The 26,340-nt window shown below is 41.5% G+C and overlaps 1 protein-coding gene and 1 pseudogene across 1 annotated transcript; both read right to left on the reverse strand.

The window, feature by feature from the left end:
• Nucleotides 1-5,619: 5,619 nt before the first annotated feature.
• Nucleotides 5,620-6,666, reverse strand: Mageb4 (MAGE family member B4). The gene has a single exon (XM_051141772.1). The coding sequence runs from the start codon at nt 6,664-6,666 to the stop codon at nt 5,620-5,622; it is 1,047 nt and encodes a 348-aa protein (XP_050997729.1).
• An 18,257-nt stretch (nt 6,667-24,923) lies between these two features.
• LOC127185225 (melanoma-associated antigen B4-like) lies at nt 24,924-25,940 on the reverse strand (annotated as a pseudogene).
• Between the last annotated feature and the right edge of the window lie 400 nt (nt 25,941-26,340).

Below are 26,340 nucleotides of genomic sequence, written 5' to 3' on the forward strand. Positions count from 1 at the left end.
GAATTTAAGGTGTAGGAGAAACTGTGGATTTTACAGGATGAGAAGGTGGGGGCAGCTGGGAGAAGTTTTGGGGAGGGAAAACTATCACTAAAATATGTTTCACTAAAAACTCTATTTTTAATTAATAAAAGAGTGACTATTATAATTATGAGAAAATCTTCATTTTTAAGTCCTATAAAGCCAAATTTTTCTTGTGAGTTACCAAAATTTCAAATACAAATTCCTACCGATTTTCAAAACGGTTTTGTAACTTTTGTAAAGATAGTTCTTTTATTAGTCATGAGCACCTATCTGCAGAACCATTTACAATATCCTGCATTGTTTCAGGAAGTTGAGAATGTTTTTTAGTACATTATCAAAATTGCAACAACCCATCACAAGAAATATCTGAGCATTTTTAACCATGGAAGGATGATTGTTATCATCATCATCATCATCATCATTATCATCATCATCATCTTTTATTTAAATCTGCAAGCGCTGCATAAGGGAACATTTCCCACTAATAATTCCAAAGATCCTTCAGGATTCATTCCCAAAAGATGCTTACTTACACATTTTGCCTTTCTGTCTCTCTCTTTTAGAAAGGAGACTTTGGTCATTGGTAACTTAGGCCCATTCACTCAGTGGTATATATGTTCAGTGACCACTCTCAATTAAATCCTCAGTTAAAATTCTTTTGCAAATATCAAAGTGGTTAAAAAAAAAAGAACTCCTCTTTGGGCAAGAGCCAGTATATTCTGGGCCAGTCTAAGCTCCATACCACCAATGGAGCCAAACTCACTTTGAGAGTGAGGTGGAGGCACCTGGATGGACAAAGAGTACTGCAAATGTCATTGTCTGTAATTCGCACTCGAAAGAAAGGAGCTCTTTATATCATAGGAGATCCAGAGTAAAGCATAGCACTTGCAGGGACTTGGAGGCTTCTAAATAAACAAGAAGGCAGGGGGAATTTGGGATGCTCTTCTGGGAAGAGAGGAATAGGTACATGACTGGAGGAGGAGTTCAGGAAGAGCTGGTTTGGAAGGCAATTCCATTGTGAATAGGGGAACACACAAGATAAAAATAAGGGGAAATATTTGTAATGTGAGAAAAGGCTAGGACTGAAAATGGGTGTGAGGTTCATGGTAGAGTCAAGTCTCAAGGATCCCTGGGGATAAAGTGAGAGGATGCCAGGCAAATGAACCTCACAATTTGATTCTCACGTTCACTTGCTTTCCTAAGAAACGCTATTAATATTTTCGCCACAGGATTATTCTAAAGCATTTTTAGTAATCTTTGAGAATTTCATGTATTTTGATCACACTTAAGCCCTATCGACCCCGTAGCTTCTTCCAGTCCACCCATCACTCCCTACCTGCTCCCTAACTTCATGTTCTGTTTTTAAAAGTTACCCATCAAGGCTAGTTTGTGCTACCTCTATGCTCTTAAACACAGGGCCATCCATTGGACCATGGTCTATCCACCAGGGGCCACAGCCTTAAAAAGTCATTCTCCTTCCTCTAAAATCCATCCACTGTCCATGGTACTCAGACAGGGGTAAAGGCTGCTTAACTCCTTCCACTTCCATGTTAGAATATAGATTGGCTTGTTTTTGAAGTGGTCACTATTTCTTTTTAAAAATGTGTATTTCAGATGGGAGAAATGGCTCAGTCAGAAAAGGCACTTGCTGCACAAGCTTGGTGATCTGAGTTTAAGCCCCAGACCCCTTGTAAATGTGGAAAAAGAAAACCGACTACTCAAAGCTGTCCTCAGACTTACCCATGCACGCACACCATGGCATGCCCCCCCCCACCTTAAAAAACAAGTTTAAGAATATTTACCTTTTATTGCCTAATAGGCATTTTGTAGTGAAAATTAATTAGCACACACAAAATCTGCATGAAGTTGAGAAAGACGAAGCCGTATGACCTATAGGAATCATGAACAGAATTTTCATCTTAACCCTCTCACTGACCTGCCACAGTAATTTGAAAATGTGCTCACTGTACATCTTGTACGAATGTTGGATCATATGTATGTAAAGCATCCAGCAAAAATGAGCTGCAAATATTGGGCTTTTGGTAATATAGCTGTGGTTATTATGATTATCTCTAACCTCTACGAAGTTGTTTTTTTTTTGTTTTTTTAATTCAGGTAAAAATGATCAACATCAACAAGAAATAGAAAAAACCTTAACTCAGCCAAAATGATAATAAAAAATAATATTAAGTAAGAGTTTCTCAGTAAAAATTTATTATTCAATATGCGTTCAGGGATTTTGCCAGATTTATCTCAAAACTTGACATAATTTCAAAGACCAGAAAGCATTCCACTCTATCTTTGATGCTTTACATTAAAATATTTTTTTACTACGAAAGTGTGTTTTCACCACTACAAAAATCTAGTCCCAAAGAGAAGTTTTTCTTAGTAATGGAATAGGGTATGGCTGGCTCCCCCAACTCAGGGCAAGGACTGCCAGTGCAGTGGCTACCCAGTACTCCATCTCAAGAGTTTATCCTCAGCAGGGCAGGGTGGCACACGCCTGTATTCACAGCACTCAGGAGGCAGAGGCAGGCGGACTTCTGTTAGTTTTAGGCCAGTCTGGTCTACAAAGGGAGTCCAGGACAGCCAAGGCTACACAGAGAAACCCCATCTCGGCGAAACAGCAACAAGTAAGTTTATCCTCAGTTGCTTTTTCTCCAAACTCTGAAAATACGCATAATATATGGACTTCTACACTGTGTTAAACTGTGCTATGACAGGAGAGCAGAACTCTATTCCTGCTCCACGCAGAGAACCTCTCTGCTTTACAACTTCACAAATCAAGGACAGGCTGCAATTTCAAGTTTAGTTTTTCAACTCATCATAGGAGAGTCTGGCACCTGCTCATGCTAGCCTTATGTAAAATAGAGTTGACTGAAAATGACCTCTATAAGTACGGTAGGAGGACTGGGTAGCTCAGAAGCACTGTTTATGGGTGTGTGGGTGCAAGCGAGCCGGCCCCTGAGGGCATGAGAGAAGGAGAGTTGAACTGCCCCTTGCCAGCTGCAGCACTGGGTGAGCTAGCTGGTACAATGCTGGAGAGCTCTCCCTGGTGGTGTGGAGTGGAGGAGAGCAGGTGGGCTGACCAGTTCACCTGCGACCCAGGCCCAGATCCAGGACTTTAAGTTGGCCCATCCCACCATCTACCCCATCTATAAATTGCTTGAGCATGTGAAGGGGCAGGTCCAATGCTATAGGATCACCATGACACAGGGAAACAACAGGATAACTGAAAGGAGTCCTAGTGCAGATCCAGTACTGATGGTGTAGCAGAAACCAGGGCCTCAAACCACAGTAGTGACTCATTGCAATGAACACTGGCAAGGAAAGATGTGTGGACAAGGGGTATATATTGGGACACACTGTGACACACTACAGCTTCCACAAGATGCTTTCTATGCTTTGTTTTGTTTTCTCTCTTGGGAGGTGGAGATTGCAAGCACAGTGGGCAATAAGAAGAGACTCGGAGATGAGTGGAATGTATGATGTGAAAGTCACAAAGAGTAAAAAAAGACTTTTAAAGCCCTTCAAGAATTAGACTGCCTTGTCTGTCCTCAGCAGGAGAGGATGCCCCTAGTTCCGCATCAACATAATGTGCCAGGGCAGGTTGGTACCTATGGAGGAACCTCCCCCCTTCTCTGAGGAGGAAAGAGGAGAATGGAGGGGAGGGTGTGCACAGGTGTACTGGGAGGAGAAGTGAGGGGTTGCAATCAGGATGTAACATGAATAAATAATTTAAAATAAAATGACCTCTAGTGGGGGGATATAGGGATCTCCCTGGGCAGCAGAAAGAGATTAGATCTTGCAGGTGGACTGGGTCATTGATGGGGATGGGAACAGGAGGGATCAGGTGGGGAGGGAGGGATGAATGGTGATGGTACAAGGAGAAGCTACTGGAACAGTTGGGCATTTAGGGGGTGACCTGGAAAACCTAGTGCAGTAGAAACTTCCTAGAACCTATGAGTTAATCCTAGCAAGGACTCCTGGCAGAACAGAATATGGAGCCTGATGGCCATCTTCTGTAACCCGGCTAGGCTTCCAGTGCTCAGACTGGGACACCAACCCATTAAAAAAAAAACCCAGACAACAACTTGTCCTGCCTGCAAGCTCTGGGGAAATGGTGACATGGAGCTTGTGGGAATGGCCAACAAACGACTTTTCTAACTGGAGGCCTAAGACACAGAGGGAGTCCACGATCAACACTGCCTGGATGGCCAGGAACCAGAAGCTGGATGCCTCAGAGACCTAGGGTACAACCAAACACAACTGACAAAAAAAAAAAAAAAAAAAAAAAAAAAAAAAGTCAGTGAGTTATTCCTAATGATATTCTGCTATACTAGGCCAGAGCTTAACATAATCATCGGAGGAACCAGGGGATGGGAACAAATACAAAGGCCCACAGCCAAACATTAGGCAGAACTTGGGAAACTCAGAAGAGGAAGGGGAGGAAGGGCTAAAGAAGCCAGAGGGGTCAGGGGTGTCAGGAGAGCATGGCCCATAGAATTAACTAGGCATGACTCATACAGACAGAAAATGCAAGCCTGCATGGGTCTGGGCTAGGCCCTCTGCATACTCCCTAACAACGGGGTGGGGTGTACCTAGCTCTTTTGCTTGCTTGAGGGGTCCTTTTCCTCCTCCTACTTGGCTGCCTTGTCCAGCCTTGGTATGAGGCTTTGTGCCTTGTCCTTTTGCATCTTGTTATGCCTCGTTGAGTTGATGTCCATGGGAGGCCTGCCCTTTTCTAAAGGAGGAGGAAGGAGCCCTGGATGTGAAAGAGGGAAGTGGGAGGAGTGCAGGGGGTGGAGTCAGGACATATTATAGGAGAGAGTGAAAAATAAAAATCAGAAGAAAATAAATAAAATGACCTCTAAGCAAACAACTTGTCATGTCCCAAACTCCTAACAACCTGACCTTGGGAATTTGCACTTTACCAGCTCTCATCTAGACCTTCCTTGCCACAGTCCCGACTCTGATTGACTCTATGTTACTGTACCACACCATTTTGTATGACACCTCATTTTAGGTTCTAAAACTTAGGGATAGGAGAAAAGATCTCTTCCTAAAACTGTCACTACTCGCAGAGCCTTCCAAAAAGCAGATAATCAATTGAGGGTAACAGATGATCTATTGAACAAAGAAAAACATTTTTTGCAGTTTATTCATTTAACAAGTATATTTCTTCAAACTTTACCAAAAAGTGGAATAAAAACAAAAGTGGATGAGGGAACATGGCAAATTACATATTTTGCTTTGTTTTCCTCTATTTTAAGAAACAAATTACTCTTTTACACCTTTCAAAGAAAAACTCCATTACAAAGTTATGGTTGCTTGCTCATCAACTTAAAGGCTCATTTTTACAATGTAATACAAAATATCAAAATTCTTATACTTAAATCTTCCAGCAAGAAATAATTTGATCTAAGCCATGTATACCTATGTGTTCGGCACATAAGTAAGGATTCTACGAAAAGGGGAACACTTACAAAATACTACTGTATAACCAAAGTACAAGAAGATATGCATTATGAGCTACCAGCCTCTCACTGCTTCTCAGTTGCGGAACCCTGTTTCAAACCTAAAGATGTATCTGCACCTCTAATCTCTCTCGGAGCAAGAGGACTCACCGGGTGTGACTTTAGCCTCTGAATCATCTTTGGCACTAGTGCCACTGCTGCCTACAGCTTCAGCTTGGGCTCTCTCTTCCTGATCTCTCAAAGCCTCTTGATAATGAGATGGGAAGGCCTGGGGAACGGTCTCATTGACCTTGGCTAAAAACTCCAGGATTTTCATCTTGGTGGTTTCTGCAAAGGCTCGGGGACCCCAACGGAACTCAAAGGATGGGGGATCACTGTTGGCTATCTGCTGGTATACCAGGTACTTTTCCTTAACCAAAACTTCAGTGACGAGCTTTCGGGGCTCCCCAAAGATTATGTGTGACTTCCCATCGTAGAGTCCCAAAATGTTCAGGAATTCCCAGATCTCTGCCTCAGAGGCACGGTTGCCATTTAAGAAGATCACACCCAGCAGAGGCATCAGAATCCCATTCTGAGGAAAAGGCAAGCCAGTGGTCAGAGACCCACCAAAGCTGGGTTCTAACATGCTAACAAGGGTATAGTAACAACTATTGGGCTTGACTGCCTTCACTTCAAGACCAAACACAAGCTGTATGCGCTCAGATGCTTTCCTGAGGATCTCAGGGAAGTGCTCCTTGAACTGTTTGTTGATAACTTTCAGCATTTCTCCCTTACGTATTGGCTCCTGCAGTTTGTACTTGCACAGCACATACTGCATCAGCAGTCCCGTCTTCCTTGATATAAGAGCACTCAGTGGGTTCTCAGTGGAGTGCGGGGCCCTGGAGCAACTAGGACTTTCCTCCCTTCGGCCTTTGGCACCTTTACCAGATCTTCTGTGGCCAACGCCTTCACCAGCAGTGGTGGTGGGTGCCTCACTCTGAGACTTCTGAGGGAAGCTAGCAGTAGAGGTGCTTGCAACAGCATCTCCAGAATCAGGAGCAGAGCAGGAGGGTGACTCTTGTTTCTCTTCTGCCTTGGCTTGAGCATCCTTGAGCCCCTGGGCCTCATCTTGGGCCTGGCGGCGGCGCTTCTCACGAGCACGGGCCTTACTCTTATGTCCCCTGGGCATGATGGCTGTGGATAGGAATAGAAAGTAGGTGGGAATGTGAGCTGGAAATCAAGTACTTTTGGGGAGGAAAGATAATGATATCCTGAAAGTACTTTCAGGAGGCTTTCAACAACCTGTCTACACAGGTTCCTGTATAAACATACAAACACTGATCTATGAACGATGTGGCTCTTCATAGTTAGCCTGAGAAAACAGCAAAGGAAGTCATTTTGTGTCCAGGCTGCAGCCAGCCAGGCTCCCCTAGGGCTGCCTGGCTTGGTGATAACAGGGGCTGGTAGGGTCCTCTCAGCTCCCACAAAGTACTTTGGGCAGGCTGTAGAACCTCTTTCCTGTGCTGCTCAGTAGCTGAAAGCTCAAATCCCCCTAGTAGCCATGAAAGGAAAATGCAGGAGCGTTTTCCTCCCACTGCTCCTATAAGAAGGCATGGCTAACAGCTCCATGGGGATCTCTTGCTCATCTTTCTGGGCCCCTTAACTCTCATTAACAATTCTCACTTTACCTCCACTTAGGACTAAGAACCCTGCGTTCTTCTGTTCCTTCAGCCACAGAATCTCATTTCACTTAAACATGATACAAGGAAATGAGAGAAGGCTCGGCTTACAAACTGTGTTCAGAGGCTCCAAGCACTCAGTGCCAAGACAGTCCCAGACTCCTGTTTCCTAATACCGCGGCTGAGGAAGAAGTACCTTCAGCTCTCACCTGTTGTTTATACCGTGAATACTCAAGTACATAGGGCTAGCTGCCCTCTCTATGCTTAAACCTCACTGACACTTAACAGAGGGTGTGAGAGAGACCGCCTCTATGGAGCCAAATTCACCACATTTTCAAAGGCCCAAAGCTGTGGCAGGTAGACTATGGCCTTGTCACGTATGGTTCCACTCATGATCTTTGCTCAGAGTCTTCACTTGAAGTCTGAAGAAGGCCTAAGTTTTTTCCCTCGCTGATCCATCACACCAAGACCCTCATTTTTCTTTTAGACTTGCAGAGGAACAAAGGGAACTTATGTGACTGAGGCCTTGTGGGGGTGACCTAAGGAGAGACTCTGTGAGACCTCTTCCAATATGGGCTGTGAATTCCTCCCTGAATTCCTCAGGATCACTTGGAATCCTCCCCTACCGACCTGAAGCCTTTTGAATCAGATAATTATTTTTACCTCTCTCAGAACCCTGTGGCAGAAGACAACAGGACCTCCATCCAGCCATCTGTAGCCTCTAAGAGACCCTACTGCTTGGAAGTCATGTGTCTCTTTTAATTCTCACTCAGGCAAGGTATAAGCTCACTCCTTGGCCCATGTGATTCCTCTAACCTTATAGCAGAAACTTCATTTTACATCTAGGGCTAGACGTAAGAAAAGGTCATTATAGCTAATGAGTTCTGCTTGGCATTTCCTTGTATATAGAGGGAAACAACTTGGTGGATTTTACTTTCTCTTTAGATAGTCCTCTTAGTCCTCCCACAGTGTCTCCTTGTCTACTTAGGGATTATCCACTCCTGCTAAGGCTCTCATATTTATGAGACACGCTAAGAAATTCTTAGCAGGCCTGTCGTCTCATCAGCCTGCTGATGTCTCCCAAGTCTGACTGACGAATCAGGGGAAAAAATGTGCGTTGCCTTATTATGTTGTCAGAAGCCTTTCCTTGGCTCCTGGAACTAACTGGGAGCTCTCTACCTGTTAAATTGAGGTTTCCCATTCAATTCTTAGATGTTCTAGAGAAGCTAATGAGACTTACATTGCTATATCCAGACCCTCTATGACTCACAGGTACGTGTAAGGACTTATGTGCGTCACTATAGTATGGCTGAGAGTCCTCTTCACACTTATACCAAATTAATTCTTGTTAGAAACCAGGTCTCCTAATAATGAGTTGGGTGCTCTCCAATTAAATCAAAATATTAATGTCCCTGAGACGATCCTTGAAGAAAATTAGGTGGCATGTAAACCTGACAGTTCTAACCCTGGATTCTCAAGGTTGACCTTTTGAACTGTGTCCCTAAGACCCTCTAGCTGGCAGGTGCGTCACTACAACTCTCTCCATTAAATACTGAGAAGAGCAGAGGCAGGTCTGTGAGATGGCTTATTGGGTAAGCTTAATAGCCCCAATTTGATCCCTGGAAACCACACAGTGGAAAAAGAAATCTGACTCCTGAAAATTACCCTGTCATCCCCACATTCACATACTAACACACACACACACACACACACACACACACACACACACACACACACACCCCAAATGCAAACAAATAGATTAATGTTGAGTATGGGCCAGTGAAACGCCACAGTCTGATAACCTGTTTCGTTCCTGGAATACACAAACAAACAAACACAAACACACACACACACACACACACACGTATCAGCAAATGCAAAATTATTTTGAAATTAAATATTAGACAGACTCTATTTCCATAGTCACGCTCCTTTGACTTCACCCTTTGGGAATTCTGCTCTCTGCTGTCCAACATATGCTGGGAGCAGTGATGGAACTCTTAGATGTAACTGCTAAGTTCTGCACAGAAGTAGTAAGATTTAGGACTACTCTCTCCCACTGACTTGAGTCTCCAATTTTCAAACCGAAGCCAACATCTTGCCGAGTCATTCGAAGGAAAGTATGCACCACATCTCGCTATCTTGCTGAGGATTCCGAAGCCTAACAACAAGGGCTGTCGTGTGTTTCCATATCCTGACTAGTGGCCTACCCACTGGCACTTTAGATTGATTCTGCTCAGCCTGGGCATCTCATGCCTTTAATCCCAACCCTCTGGAGTCAGAGGCAGGAGGATCTCTGTGAGATCAAGCTCAGCTTGTACATAGTAATTCCAGGTCAGCCAGAGCTACAGAGTGCAAGTCAGTCAGTCAAACAAAAAGAAAAGAAAAGAAACACAACTAACACCTAGTCTATTTAGATGCCCCTCCCCCTCTGCTATTGGGGCGTTTTTTCCCTTAAAAAATATTAATCTTGGGGAAGTCAAGAGGCTGTGTGCCCTGGCCCAAACGTGTATAGGTCAGAAAACAATGGGCTGTAATTTGATTTCGAGTTCCCCCATGCATGTTCAGAAGATCGGTGCTCGGGCCTGTATCTATGAAAAAGCCGCTGCGCCCGCCATTTTGCTGTTCCGTTTTTCCTTCTTCTGGGGGTTGGGGGCGGGGGGGAAGCTCCTTGGAGACCCTCCGAGTAAAAATAATCCTCCAGTTTAGTCTTAAAAGCTCTGGCCCAGGACCTCTCCAGGGTGACTGCTGTGACCAGGACTATGGAGTAGGTTTGATAGACGAGACAGACGAGGACAACAACACAAAAAGGACGACAACGCCGCCGCCGCTGCCGCCTGTGACGACGACCACAGCGACGCCGAGGACGGGCGAACTACTAGGGATAAAGGAGGAGAGAGAAACTGAAAAGCGTGGGCACCAACATTTTCTGAGGCTTACTCTATCATGGGACCTCACCTTAATTCCAGAAGAGTCAGGGAACACAGTAAGCAGCAGCAGCAGCAGCAGCACAGGCAGGAGCTGAAGCAATGGCGGCGGCTCCCCGTGACTGCCCGAGAGCCTCGCTTTCACAAGGGAAATGAGAAGGAACTATATCCGGTTTTGTTTGCCTGGGGTCTCCAAGAGCTAGTGGCAGGGGTGTGGTGCTCAGGGACCCCGCTGTTTCAGAATCAGTGTTCCTCCAGTATCACTTGATAGCTAGAAGAGCTTGAAATTTCCCACTGTGTTAACCCAAGGCTCTCAACCTCCAAACCAAGCCCCAATCTTCCACAGCCTCCAGAAAGGCAAAGTAGCCAAGCCTCAGATATCGCCCTCTGCAGGAACTCCTGGGCATAGCAGCAAGGGAAGGACTGAACTCCTTTGTTTTGGGAAGGGACTCCGAGAATAGCCCTACAGATCCTCTCCTATATTCAGATTTTCTCCAAAATTCTTCCTTGGTTGGACTAGGGCCTTACCTACTAAAATATAATGCTTTTCTTTTGGAGACAGTCCAGGCAGATATAGGATTCCCTGAGCCTAGTAGTTCTGTATGGAAACTCAGATAAGGGTTTCTTAGGTGACACCAGTACCATTTTTAGCATATTCTCTTAACACTTAAGTTCTCACAACACTTTACATTCTTTTTAGATCCCAGCATTGGACTTCTAGCAAGATTTGAGACCCCATTTCCATGAAATTTTTTAGTAAAATAAGCTTAATATACCATTCTACCTGGGACTCCTTAGGGAATGCAGAACTGAGCATTTTGTAGTATCTACCTGTGTGAGTCTTTCTGGAACGCACGCGATGTGTGCTTCACAATCACACGCTGACCTGGACAAATGGCCTGTTTTGCGACTTCTCTGCATTTCACGTGGGCACTGTTTCTCCCCAAGAGTTTTAAGTCGAAAGTGAGAGTAAATCACAGTCATTTGCCTCACTTCAAGAATGTTTAGCAAGGACACAGCATTTTAGGGCCCCACAGTACCCCGTGTGTCTTTCTAATAGTCCTTCTTTAGGCTCGTCACATTTCTATCCACCATAGCATAGTACCGGTAACCTTTCACCAGGTTCTGAATGGCCCCTATACTGTGCAGTGACAGTCTTCCCAATCCTCATTCATCTCGACTCTTGTTTGCTTACCGGCTTTGAGGAAAATTACATATCCCTGAAAAAACTTGACCAGTTTGCTGATTGTGAATACTGAAGAGAAGAAGTTTCTTTCCTGTCCATGTGAAGTTGAGAAATTTCTTCTTCTTCTTCTTCTTCTTCTTCTTCTTCTTCTTCTTCTTCTTCTTCTTCTTCTTCTTCTTCTTCTTCCTTTTCTTCTTCTTCTCCTCCTCCTCCTTTTCCTCCTCCTCCTCCTCCTTCTTCTTCTTCAAATCAATTTCCTTTATTAGAAGCTGAACTTCACCAAAGAGCACAATAAAGAATACAGATTGTGTGAGTTGTGTAACTTCACTAAGAAAGGGTGTGGCCTAGTTTAGACAAAAACGAAACCTTATGGACAGAAGATAAGCAGATGTCCGTAGCTTCTCTACCTATCAAACTATGGTAAGAAACAAAAGAAAAAGCAATTTACTATTTTTATTCTATCCTCTGTTATTTACATTTTATCACAAATTATTATTCTTAAGTAAATAGTTTCAAGTCTTGCAAACTTATTAGTTAGAAAGTTCAACAGATTTTTTTGAAATTTTTATTAATTTATTCATATTATATCTCAATGGTTTTCCAATCCCTAGTATGCTCCCACTCCTCCCTCCCTCCCATTTTCCCCTTACTCCCTTCCCCTATGACTGGGACTGAGGTGGACCTCCTCCCCCTGTATATGCTCACAGGGTATCAAGTCTGTTCTTGGTAGCGTGCTATCCTTCCTCTGAGTGCCACCAGGCCTCTCCATCCAGGGGACATGGTCAAATATGGGGCACCAGTTTTCTTATGAAAGTCATACCCCCCACTCTCCACTTAACTGTGAAGAATGTCCTGTCCATTGGCTAGATCTGGGTAGGGGTTTGAGGTTTACTGCACATATTGTCCTTGGCTGGTACTATAGTTTGAGCAGGACCCCTGGGCCCAGATCTGCCAGTCATTATATTCTTATAGGTTTCTAGGACCCTCTGGATCCTTTTATTTTCCCATTCTCCCATGCTTCTCTCACCTAGACTCCCAATAGTATGTCCTCCCCTCCGTCCTACTTTCCTGGTAAGTGAAGACTTTCATGGGACATGCCCCTTGGGCTATTGTCCAGATATAAGTGAGTATATATCATTTGACTCTTTCTTCTTCTGGGTTAACTCACTCATTATGATTGTTTCTAGTTCAATCCATTTTCCCACAAATTTCGGAAATTCCTTTTTTTAATAGCTGAGTAGTATTCCATAGTATAAATGTACCACAGTTTCTTTATCTATTCTTCTACGAAGGGACACTTAGGCTGTTTCCATATTCTGTCTATTATGAATAAGGCCGCTATGAACATGGTTGACCATATGTCCTTGTTGTGTGCTGGAACATCTTCTGGGTATATTCCAAGGAGTGGAATAGCTGGATCTTGAGGAAGCCTTACTCCCAATATTCTGAGATAGCGCCAGATAGATTTCCAAAGTTTGCATTCCCACCAGCAATGAAGGAGTGTTTCGCTCTCTCCACATCCTAGCCAGCATGTGGTGTTGCTTGAATTTTTGATCTTAGCCATTCTGATGGGTGTAAGACGGAATCTCAGAGTTGTTTTGACGTTGAACATTTCTTTAGGTGTTTCTCAGCCATTCAATATTCCTCTGTTGAAAATTCTCTGTTTAGTTCTGAGCCCCATTTCTCAATTGGGGTATTTGGTTTGGTGATGTTTAATTTTTTGAGGTCTTTATATATTTTGAATATTGGACCTTTGTCAGATATATGGTTCCAGTCTGTAGGCTGTCGATTTGTTCTGTTCACAGTGTCTCCTGCCTTACAGAAGCTTCTCAGCCTCATGAAGTCCCATGTGTTAATTGTTGACCTTACCAAGAGATTGGGACATACATGAGCACATCCTACTGGGACTCTAGGTAAGAGACATATAGGAGTTGGGGAAATAGAAGGATCAAGAGGATCTTAGAAACTTACAAGAAGAACATTGTCAGTGCCCAGAGGTGTCTGCTCAAACTATTGAACTAACCAAAGACAATACAAGTAGGAAACACCGGACCCCTACTCTGATCTACCCAATGGACAGGACATCCTCCACAGTTATGAGGAGAGCAGGGACTAACTCTGACATGAGCTCTGGTGCCCCATATTTGTCGGCCTCCCCTTTGTGGGGAGCCCTGGTGGCACTCAAAGAAAGAATAGGCAGACTACCAAGTTGAGACTAGTTAGCCTGCAACCATAAAGTGGGGGAGAAAATCTCCCTCAGACATGGATCTAAGAGAGGGTAATAGGGTTGGGATGGGAGGGTAGGAGGAATGGGAGGATACAAGTGGTGGGGGAACAATTGAGTTGTAATCTGAATAAATTAATTTATAAAAAAGAAATGTTCTGACCATTGGTTAGATCTGGGTAGGGGTTTAAAATTTACCGCCTGTATTGTCCTTGGCCGGTGCCTTAGTTTGAACGAGACCCCTGGGCCCAAATCTGCCTATCATAATGTTCTACTTGTAGGTTTCTAGGACCCTCTGGATCCTTCTACAGTTGAGTGGAGAGTGGGATATGACTTTCTCACGTACTCTGGTGCCTCACATTTAACCATGTCTCCTGGAGGGGGAGACCTGGTGGCACTCAGAGGAAGGACAGCAGGTTGCCAAGAAGAGACTTGATACCCTATGAGAATATACAGGGGGAGGTAATCCCCCTCAGGAACAGTCATAGGGGAGGGGAATAATGGGAAAATGGGAGGGAGGGAAGAATGGAAGGATACAAGGGTTGGGATAAACATTGAGATGTAACAAGTATAAATTAATAATAATAAAAAAAGAAATGTTAAAGCAGTACGTCCATGCATTCATATCCAACATCTTTTCCTGCTGGCAGCCAAACATTATAACATTAAAATAATACACTTGGTGTTGACTTTTAGAGGCATTCTAGGGGTAATTTGTTTACACTGTTAAAATTTGGTTTTGTGTTCTAATTATTGTGGTTACATTCTGTGACCTCACTCTTCTAAAACATACTTTATTTTGATATGGCAAAATACACAATTAAGTGATCTTAATCTTCTTCAAAGAAAATTTTAGAGTTTCACCGAAATTTAAAAACGGGATCAAAACAGCCTCTAAAAAATGTTTAAATTTATAAGGCTATCGGACATTTTGAAGTTTATTAGGTATTTTATTATAATGTCTTTATTAATATGTGATCTTGATGAATAGATGAATTTTAAAAATCTAAATATAGGGCCACAGCTAAGCACCAGAAACTAAAGAATCATCCGATACAAGACAATGATCTTGGACAGTCTGATAAAGAACTTGGAACAGTTTCTCAACCTGGGTGTCAAGACCTTTAGATGGTCAAAGACCATTTTACAGGAGTAGCCTAGAATTGCCTGCAAATTGGATGTCTATTTTATAATTAATATAACCACAACATAAAAAACTATATTAAAGGGTTACAGAATTAACGAAAAAGATAATCACTAGTTCATAAGGTCTGTTCAGGCTAACAGAGACAGATTTAAAGATATATATTTCACTTCCTTGTTTTTAAACAGCATTATTGAGATATAGATATTTTTAAATTGTCATATTAGGGAATGTTATGTTTTATATTGACATACAAGATAAAGATCAAAGGAGTTCCCAGTCCCTATATTTAAAAATCTTATCTTAATACTGAAGGAGCTTCAATTAAGAAAATGTCATTTTAGCAGGGCATGGTGGCTCACACCTTTAATCCCAGCACTCAGGAGGCAGCGGCAGGCAGATTGCTCAGAATTTGATGCCAGCCTGGACTACAAAGTGAGTCCAGGACATCTAAGATAACATTAGAGGAACCCTGTCTCAGAAAAAAAAAGGAAATTGTCATTTTATTTTAAATTGTTCAACATAATTAAAAATATACAAATTAATAATTAGTTACCTTATAAATGATCACATTCTTTAAGATGTTCAGAAATATATTCATAGTCATGCTAAGAATTGGTGTACTTAATTAGAGGAGTAAGCCTCATTTAGCCTTCTATATATGTTGTCAAAGTTAAACAAAAAGTAACTAAAAACAAACAGGGTTTGTCCATTTAGAGATACTTAAGATAGATAAATGGTCCTCAAACAATTCAGAGATCGAAGAAAATGGCATTTAAAATGTTTAATAAGAAAGCTTTTCATGAAAGATCCAAGATGGCGGCGAGCAGTGTGGACCGCGTTTGGAGGCTCCAGTGAACAATTCAGGGAATTGCACAGATTTCTGAGCCAGGAACACCGAGGTCCGAACATCACGGCAGCGGGAGTGCTCCACGGTTTGGAAGGACCAGGGTGCGGAGGACCTGCGTGCCCCTGCACACGGGAGGAGTGTGGATTTTCTCTGATCGGAGCGGCAGTGGCAGCGGCAGCAGCACCAGCGGCACCAGCAGCGGTGGCTGGAATATACAAAAAATCAGATGAAAGAAATAAAAAAATCAGTTCAAGATCTGAAAATGAAAATGGATTCAATGATAAACACACAGACAGAAGAAAAACGAGAACGTGAGACCTCAGAGAAGAAGGCGAGCAACACAGAGGTGAGCTTTTCTAACAGAATCCAAGATATGGAAGAACGAATCTCAGGTCTAGAAGATATACAATCACAGATCTTGAATCAACCATTAAAGAAAATGCCAAATCTGGAAAACTCCTGACACAAAACATCCAAGAAATTAAGGACACCATGAAAAGAAGAAATTTGAGGATAATAGGCATTGAAGAAAGAGAAGATATCAGACTCCAAGGCCCAGAAACTATTCTCAACAAAATCATAGAAGAAAATTTCCCCAATCTAAAGAAAGAGATGCCTATAAACATACAAGAGGCCTACAGAACACCAAATAGAATTGACCAGAAAAGAAAAACTGCCCTCCACATAATAATCAAAACACAAAACATGCAGAACAAAGAAAAAAATATTAAAAGCTGCAAGGGAAAAGGGCCAAATAACATTTAATGGTAAGCCTATCAGAATTACACCCGACTTCTCAGCAGAGACCATAAAAGCCAGAAGGGCCTGGACAGAGATCCTGCAAACCCTAAGAGAACACAGATGCCAGGCCAGACTACTTTACCCAGCAAAACTATCAATAACCATTGATAGAGAAAACAAAATATTCCATGACAAAAACAAATTCAAACAGTACCTATCCATAAATCCAGCTTTACAGAAGGTACTAGAAGGAAAACTCCATCCCAAAGGGTCAAGCTACAACCAAAACTACCCAGGAAATAGATAACTATCCCATGGCAAAAACACAATTACACAAACGCTCAACTGGAAACAACATCAAAATTAATACTCTTAACAGTCACTGGTCATTAATATTTCTCAACATCAATGGCCTCAATTCTCCAATAAAAAGACACAGACTAACTGAATGGGTGCATAAACAAGATCCAACATTCTTCTGCATTCAAGAAACACATCTCACCCATAACAATAGGCATTACCTCAGGGTAAAAGGTTGGAAAAATATTCCAAGCAAATGATCACAAGAAGCAAGCAGGTGTAGCCATTTTAGTATTGAACAAAATAGACTTTCAACCAAAATTAATTAAAAGGGATGAGGAAGGACACTTCATACTCATCAAAGGTAAAGTCAACCAAGATGACATCACAATTCTGAACATCTATGCTCCCAATACAAGGGCACCCACATTTGTAAAAGATCTCCTAAAAAAACTTAAACCACACATCGATCCCCACACAATAATAGTGGGAGACTTCAACACCCCACTCTCACTGAAGGATAAGTCATTGAAACAGAAACTAAGCCGAGAAATAACATCATTAACCAATGCCATGGGTCAAATGGATCTAACAGATATCTATAGAACCTTTCACCCAAACAAGAAAGTATATACCTTCTTCTCTGCACCCCATGGAACCTTCTCCAAAATTGATCACATCGTAGGTCACAAAGCAAGCCTCAATAGAGACAAGAGGATTGAAATAATACCTTGTATCCTGTCAGATCACCATGCTCTTAGGCTGCAATTCAACAACAACAGAAATAACAAAAAGCCTACACATACGTGGAAACTAAACAACTCTCTGCTAAATGACACCTGGGTCAGGGAAGAAATAAAGAAAGAAATCAAGGAGTTTCTGAAATTCAATGAAAATGAAGAAACAACATACCCAAATTTATGGGATACATTGAAAGCAGTGCTAAGAGGAAAATTCATAGCACTAAGTGCCTTTAAAAAGAAATTGGAAACATCACACATAAGCATCTTAACAACACAACTGGAAGCCCTAGAAAAAAAAGAAGCAGAAACACCCAAGAGGAGTAGACGCCTGGAAATAATCAAACTCAGGGCTGAAATTAACAAATTAGAAACTAAGAAAACAGTCCAAAGAATCAACAAAACCAAAAGCTGGTTCTTTGAGAAAATCAACAAGATAGACAGACCGTTAGCCAAACTAACTAAAAGGCAGAGAGACAGTATTGAAATCAACAAAATCAGAAATGAAAAGGGAGACATAACAACAGACACTGAAGAAATTCAAAGAATCATAAGATCCTACTTTGAAGGCATATACGCCACAAAATTTGAAAATCTAAGGGAAATGGACGATTTTCTTGATCAACTTCACTTGCCAAAGTTGAATGAAGAACAGATAAACAAGTTAAATAGTCCCATTTCCCCGACAGAAATAGAAGCAATCATCGATGGTCTCCCAACCAAAAAAAGCCCAGGGCCAGATGGTTTCAGTGCAGAATTCTACCAGACATTCAAGGGCGAGCTAATACCGATACTCTTCAAGCTACTCCAAAAGATAGAAATGGATGGAAAATTACCAAATTCATTCTATGAGGCCATAGTCTCATTGATACCTAAACCTCACAAAGACTCAACAAAGAAAGAGAATTTCAGACCAATTTCTCTTATGAACATAGATGCAAAAATACTAAATAAAATACTTGCAAAACAAATACAGGAGCACATCAATGATATCATTCATCATGACCAAGTAGGCTTCATTCCAGGCATGCAGGGATGGTTTAATATACGGAAAGCCATCAATGTAATCCACCATATAAACAAACTGAAAATAAAAAACCACATGATCATCTCCTTGGATGCAGAGAAAGCATTTGATAAAATTCAACACCCATTCATGTTTAAAGTTTTAGAGAGATCGGGGATACAAGGCACTTTCCTCAACATAATAAAGGCTATATACAGCAAGTCAATAGCCAAAATCAAAGTAAATGGTGAGATACACAAGGAAATTCCTCTAAAATCGGGAACAAGGCAAGGCTGCCCACTCTCTCCATATCTCTTCAATATAGCACTCGAAGTTCTAGCCAGAGCAATAAGACAACAAAATGAGATCAAGGGTATCCAAATGGGAAAGGAGGAAGTCAAATTATCCCTATTTGCAGATGATATGATAGTGTACATAAGTGACCCTCAAAATTCCACCAGAGAACTCCTACAGCTGATAAACACCTTCGGCAAATTGGCTGGATACAAAATTAACTCAAAAAAGTCTGTAGCCTTCCTATACACAAATGACAAGCTTGCAGAGGAAGAAATTAGGAAAACCACACCCTTCACGTTAGCCACAAGCAATATAAAATATCTAGGAGTTACCCTAACTAAGCAAGTGAAGGACTTGTATGAAAAAAATTCAAAACTCTGAAGAAAGAGATTGAAGATGACCTGAGAAGATGGCATGATCTTCCTTGCTCATGGATCGGGAGAATTAACATAGTAAAAATGGCCATCCTACCAAAAGCAATCTACAGATTCAATGCAATCCCTGTCAAAATACTTACACAATTTTTTAAAGACATTGAAAGTTCAATTCTGAACTTCATATGGAAAAACAAAAAACCCAGAATAGCTAAAACAATCATGTACAATAAAAGGTGCTCCAGAGGAATCTCCGTACCTGATCTCAAACTGTACTATAAAGCAATAGTAATTAAAACAGCATGGTACTGGCACAGCAACAGTGGAATCGAATCGAAGACCCAGATATGAATCCACACACATATGGTGACTTGATTTTTGACAAAGAAGCCAAATCCATTCAATGGAAAAAGGATAATACCTTCAACAAATGGTGCTGGTCTAACTGGAGGCCTATGTGTAAAAAAATGCAACGGGACCCATATTTGTCACCTTGCACAAAACTCAAATCCAAGTGGATTAAAGACCTCAACATAAAACCAGAGACACTAAGTCACTTAGAGAAAAAAGTGGGAAAGAGCCTGGAACATATTGGCACAGGAGACAACTTCCTGAACAGAACACCAACGGCCCAGGCCTTAATGTCAACCATTAATAAATGGGACCTCATGAGGCTGAGAAGCTTCTGTAAGGCAGGAGACACTGTCAAGAGAACAAAGCAACAGCCTGCAGACTGGGAAAAAATCTTCACCAACCCTACATCTGACAAAGGTCTAATATCCAAAATATATAACGAACTCAAGAAATTAAACACCACCAAACTGAATAACCCAGTTGAGAAATGGGGCTTGGAGCTAAACAGAGAATTCTCAACAGAAGAGTATCAAATGGCTGAGAAACACTTAAAGAAATGCTCAACCTCCTTAGTCATCAGGGAAATGCAAATCAAAACAACTCTGAGATTCCATCTTACACCCATCAGAATGGCTAAGATCAAAAACTCAAGCGACACCACATGCTGGCAAGGATGTGGGGAGAGAGGAACACTCCTTCATTGCTGGTGGGAATGCAAACTAGTACAGCCACTTTGGAAATCTATCTGGTGCTATCTCAGAAAAATGGGAATAGGGCTTCCTCAAGACCCAGCTATTCCACTCCTTGGAATATACCCAGAAGGTGCTCCAGCACACAACAAGAGAATTGGCTCAACCATGTTCATAGCAGCCTTATTCATAATAGCCAGATCATGGAAACAGCCTAAGTGTCCCTCAGTAGAAGAGTGGATAAAGAAACTGTGGTACATATACACTATGGAATACTACTCAGCTATTAAAAACAAGGAATTCCCGAAATTTGTGGACAAATGGATTGAGCTAGAAATGATCATAATGAGTGAGTTAACCCAGAAGCAGAAAGAATCAAATGGTATATACTCACTTATATCTGCATACTAGCCCAAGTGCATGTCCCACGAAAGCCTTCACTTACCAGGAAACTGGGACAGAGGGGAAGGCATCCTATTGGGACTCTAAATGAGAGACGCATGGGAGAATAGCAAAATAAAAGGATACAGAGGGTCCTAGAAACCTACAAGTAGAACAATATGATAGGCAGATTTGGGCCCAGGGGTCCCGCTCAAACTAAGGCTCCAGCCAAGGACAATACAGGAGGTAAACTTTAAACCCCTTCCCAGATCTAGCCAACAGTCAGAATATTCTCCACAATTAAGTGGAGAGTGTGATATGACTTTCTCACGTACTCTGGTGCCTCACATTTGACCATGTCCCCTGGAGGGGGAGACCTGGTGGCACTCAGAGGAAGGACAGCAGGTTGCCAAGAAGAGACTAGATACCCTATGAGAATATACAGGGGGAGGTAATCCCCCTCAGGAACAGTCATAGGGGAGGGGAATAATGGGAAAATGGGGTGGGGAGGAATGGGAGGATACAAGGGATGGGATAAACATTGAGATGTGACAAGAATAAATTAATAAAAAAAAGGAAAAAAAAGAAAGCTTTTCATAATAGAGAAACAACAGCTCCTGACAGCACCCACAATCTCCTCCAAAGAAGATGGGCGCAGAAGAACCTCCACTTGGGGATTATTTCAATTGTGGCAAAGGTTTTCACAGGGCAAAAAAAAAATGTCCTTTCTTTGACTGCTGACAGCATATTGTTCAAACTGTGGATAGACTGGATACTGGGAAGTTTACTAACTGGCTTTGCATAAACAAGGTATGACAGGCCCCCTAAGTTCCTGCTCCCCAGGAAAGTTTGTCAGATCTTCTGGGCCTGAGGGCAGGCAACAAATACCCTTGGCCACAGAGGAAACCTGGTTGACTTATTGCCCAGGTAGCTGGTCCATCTGTGTCATTATTAATAGATTTGGAAGCTGCTTGCTCTGCATTTCCTGTTTACTCAGGTAAAATATACTCTTCTCAGGTCTCTGATGGGTTTGAAGAGCAATTTAATGACAGAAACCAAGGCTTCAGCTACCTTTTCAGTCCTCTTCGTGTGTAAAATTCAGGCTTTAAGCCTTGGTCTCCTACAGCTACCATTTCTAGGTCCTGATAGAATTTACCTCCTTACCAGACTCAGAAAACAGGTCTCAAAGTAATTTTTTACTATTCCTTTATCACTTTACAATGACTGTTGCAGTAATGAACCACCTGTTACTCATAGTAAATAATTAGATAGAAAAATCATTTAAGGTTTATTTAATGTCTGCGGAAACAGAAGCTTAAATTATGAGGGTCTAACTAAATGTTTTAGGGTCTAAGAACATTTTATGATTGATAAATGCTTATTATGAAGTTAGAGAATATGAAATCATAAATGATGATAAGAAAATAATTTAAGATATATAGTAGAAATAGAAAATCTTGAGATTTCCTCCCCTCACTATGGTACTACTGTATTAAGACTTCAGTTTTCAGAGCTTTAACATTAATCAATGGATTTCTGATAAGTTATTAGTCTACCTATGGTAAAACATTCCACTCTTGATCCATCATATCATAGTCATAAGCTCAAAAGTTTAATTATCTCACAAGCTTGGGCTATGACACCATGATATGAGTCTATTATCCTTTCTATAATGTTGATTTCAATACAGATTACAAACAATAGTAATACCAACATACCCAAAATTTATATCTTTTTGTAACTTTAAAAGATCTTGTAAACATTGGACAATGACTTAGACAAGTACATCTACCTGTTCCTCAAAAGTGGGAATTTTCTCTTGGTTTTGCGATTCTTCATCTTACCCAGTTCCTAAGAAAATATAATTCTGTAGCTAGTCTATATTTGTCTCAACAGATTTTCACTTGGCTGACTGACTCAACTGAGGGATCAGCTGTGGACTGCAAACTGCTGAGTTCTGGACTTTCTGAAAGCTGATGAAAACCAGACCATCCAGCCTATGTGATTGATCCCTATCTTTCAGCTGGGTCAGCTAATCAGATGCTTCTGATAAATTCCCCATTGCCTGCCCTTTGACTAGCCTTTCAGCCTTCCTGCGCCCCAATAACAACAGCCTAGTGTCAACTACAAGTAGTTACAGAGGAAAAAATATCATCCACAGTCCCACCTAACAGGCTCAAATGCTAATTCAAAAGGAACTCTGAAATAAGAGACATTTGAATACCTATAATGCCAATTGACATACCAAGATGTGTCAACTGATAAATTGAGTAAAATAGTTTTAAAATACGATAAGGAACTTAACCTACTTTATCCTAAAGAAAATGCCATAATAATGCTATATAATTTCTTATTTTAAAAGGACTTTTTATTATTATGTATACAATGCTCTGCCTTCATGTACAGAGCTACCATATGGTTGCTGGGCATTGAACTCAGGACCTCTGGAAGAGCCGACAGTGTTCTTAACCTCTGAGCCATCTCTCCAGCTCCACTAAACAGCCTCTAAGAAATTATTATTACTATATTAACCATTCAGGAGTTATTAGGGAGACTCCAGGATTAAGGAGAATCTCAATCTCTCAATCTCTCTCTCTCTCTCTCTCTCTCTCTCTCTCTCTCTCTCTCTCTGTATCTATCTATCATCTATCTATCTATCTATCTATCTATCCATCTATCTATCTATCTATCTATCTATCTATCTATCTATCTATCTATCTATCTATCTCTTTGGTTTTTCAAGACAGGGTCTCTCTGTTTTAGCCCTGTCTATCTTGGAACTTCCTCTGTAGACCTGGCTGGCCTCGACCTCACAGAGATCTGTCTGTCTCCCCGAGTTCTGGGAATAAAGATGTGCTCCACCATAGCCCCACAGAGAACAGAGATTAAGGAAAATTTCTTGCAGAGGGAACTGGACAAGATGAATGGTCAAAACTGGTTTCAGTTTCTTTTGTTTTGTTTTTCATTTGGTTCCCATGGCTATCCACTCTGATCCTCAGCTTGATTGGACCCTTATTCCTGTTCCTCATGGTTATGTTTTACACACCTGTGTGAAACATTTCATTTCACATTTTTCCAAGAATGCATTAATGCTATCAAACTTGTGGTTTTGAGGGCACAGTACACTACTTTCTCGCCTTACATGAGAGAGAATGCTGCACTTGGGGGCCATGAAACCCCTGAGAATCTCTGTGTGTTTGTGTAAATCTTGTGTGTATAAGTGCCTGCAGAGACCAGAAGAGGGCCTAAAATCTCCTAGAGCTGAAGGCAGTGTGAGCTGACACACTAAGCTATTAATACTGAAAATAAAATGAAATAATGGCTACAGTGTTCCTAAACATGAGAGAAATGCAGTAGTGTAGTCTCTAAACCACATATCTAATCCCAACTCTTTCATTTACTAGCCATGGAAATATGGGAATGCTTATATTCGTATGCCTTTTGCTCTCAATTGAGAAGTGGTTTTTATAAGTTCTTTCTTGTACGATGGGGATACATGTGTATAAAGCAAAAGGTCTGTGGTAGTCTATTTCTCACACTGACTTTCAGAAAGTGCCAGTTATGAATGAAAGCACTTTAACCTAATGCATTTTGATCCTTATTTTTCTTTATATTTTACCTTAAGATGCTACATAAAGTACTACATGCAAGGTCAGGAACAAAAAGGAAAAACCAGACCTTCTTCCTGAAAATAATTAGGAATGACTATGGAAAATAATTTGTTGAACAAAATATCACCCACTTTTTTATTTCTTTAGGAAGCAGAAACCTTATTCTATTCCCTCCAAATATGAGAGCTTCTCAGAGAATGCAGCATTACATTTGTTATACCTTCTGCTTCTTTCACTAAACATTTCTAATAAAGAAGGTAATAGCTCTGCAAAAGTAGATATTCCGTTTGTGTTTAGACAAAGTATGAGCCTTGAAAAAAGATCTACTTCTCTATGATTTAATTTTTCATACATCCTTTAATATCACAAGAAAAAGACAATATACATCTCTGACAATATTGAAAAGAAAACAAGGATAGATGAAAAATTCATTGAAAACTTAAAACTTTTAAGATATCTTTTTTTTTTTTTTTTTTTAAGATTTTTATTTATTTATTATTATGTATACAGAGCTCTGCCTGCATGTACCCCTGCAGGCCAGAGGAGGATATCAGATCACATTATAGATGGTTGTGAGCCACCATGTGGTTGCTGGGAATTGAACTCATGACCTTTGGAAGAGCAGTCAGTGCCCTTAACCACTGAGCCATCTCTCCAGCCCAAGATATCTTTATTTCATATTGCCTACCATTTTCTTAATACAATTCATATTATTTTACTGAACATCAGCAAATACTTAGAACATTTCAAATTATAAACCAAATTTCAAATCAATTCAAAAATTCTGAGCACTCAATTTGGTTAACAGCCAATGAAGGCACGGTCTACAAAATGTAACAGTACACATTCTAACTTGAAATTAGCAATTTGCTAACCTGAACATAACTGGCAAAACAATGAGCAGACCTTTTCACTCACATAGTGGAGGCTATCCTTTATCTCCCTATCGAGTATGATTGCTGAACTTGCTCTTAGAGTGTCCCTTGCCTTTGCCCTTAGTGCCATGCTTGGCTACAGCCTCAGCTTGGGATTTCTCTTCCTCTTCAATCAAAGCCCTTTCATAACGAGATGTGGAAAATCCCAGCATGGCTTCACCGACCTTAGCTAAAAATTCCTTCACTTTTACCTGGCTGGTTTCAGCATAGGCTCTTGGGCCCCAAAGGAACTGATAGCATGGAGGATCACTGTCAGGAATCTGACAGTATTCTAGGTACTTTTCCCACACTAGCTCTTCAGTGATGAGCTTTCTGTTATCCCCAAAGATGAGGTGTGGGATCCCATCATAGACTCCTAATGCATTCAGGAAGTGCCAGACCTCCTCCTATGGCACAGTAGTTATCTAAGTAGATCATACTTAGGATAGGAATCAGAATGTCCCTTGTAGAAAGACCCAGCCTACTACCCCTACTTCCATCATCCTGGAAATCTAGCTTGCTGACAAGCTCTTAGGATTGACCATGGAGCTGTATTCTTTCAACTCAAGACCAAAAACCACATCCAATTGATAGGTGGCTTTCTTGAGGATCTCAGGGAAGTGCTCCTTGAACCTTCTGTTGATAACTTTTAGCATTTCTGATTTCCTCATGGCCTGTTGGACTTTGTACTTGCAGAGCATGTACTCCATCAACATTCCTGTCTTCCTTGTCAGGAGATCCATCTGTGGGCTTCCTTTGGCTAGTGGGGCCCTGGGGGAAGTCTTATTTGTACCCTCCTGTCCTTGGTCACCTTTACCATGCCTTCTGCAGGCCACACCTTTGCTGGCTGCTGAGGTTTGAGACTCCTGTGGGAAGCCAGCAGTCGATGTGCTTGGCTTAGCTTCTTCTGAAGCTTGATCAGAGCAGTCAGGTGACTCTTGTTTCTCTGCTGCAGTGGTTTGAGCCTCCTTAAGCCCCTGGGCCTCATCTTGGACCTGGCGACATTTCTCATGAGCACGGGCCTTACTCTTCTGTCCCCTGGGCATCGTGGCTAGTGTCACACACAACAGGAAAAAATCTGGCTAGTACAGCAGGTGACTGCAATACCTGAATCAGGAAAATAATGTACTTTGAGAATGTTGAAAATATTCTGGCTTTCACCAATTCTTACCCCCTCCTTCTCCCAGGTTGTGATGACATCAATGTTCTATGAACCCATTGTATTGCTTACCTTCTGGGTCACCTTACACATACTGCTGAGATAAAGTATGCCTCCCTTTCTGTAGTGTTTGAACACTCTCAATTCTATTCACATCTAGTACTGTGCTACTGTTATGTGTCACAGAATCCAGGAGGCAGAAAGCTCCATATATAGTCAGGACAGTGCCCTTTCTGGAGGCACTGACTGAAAATTCAGTGAAGCCATTTCTGTGTTGGATTCTTTGA

This window comes from Acomys russatus, chromosome X (genome assembly GCF_903995435.1).
Source record: "Acomys russatus chromosome X, mAcoRus1.1, whole genome shotgun sequence".
Classification (NCBI taxonomy): domain Eukaryota; kingdom Metazoa; phylum Chordata; class Mammalia; order Rodentia; family Muridae; genus Acomys; species Acomys russatus.

Excerpts from the sequence above, each read along its gene's own strand:
- Mageb4 (XM_051141772.1), bottom strand. The coding sequence starts at position 6,666 with ATGCCCAGGGGACATAAGAGTAAGGCCCGTGCTCGTGAGAAGCGCCGC.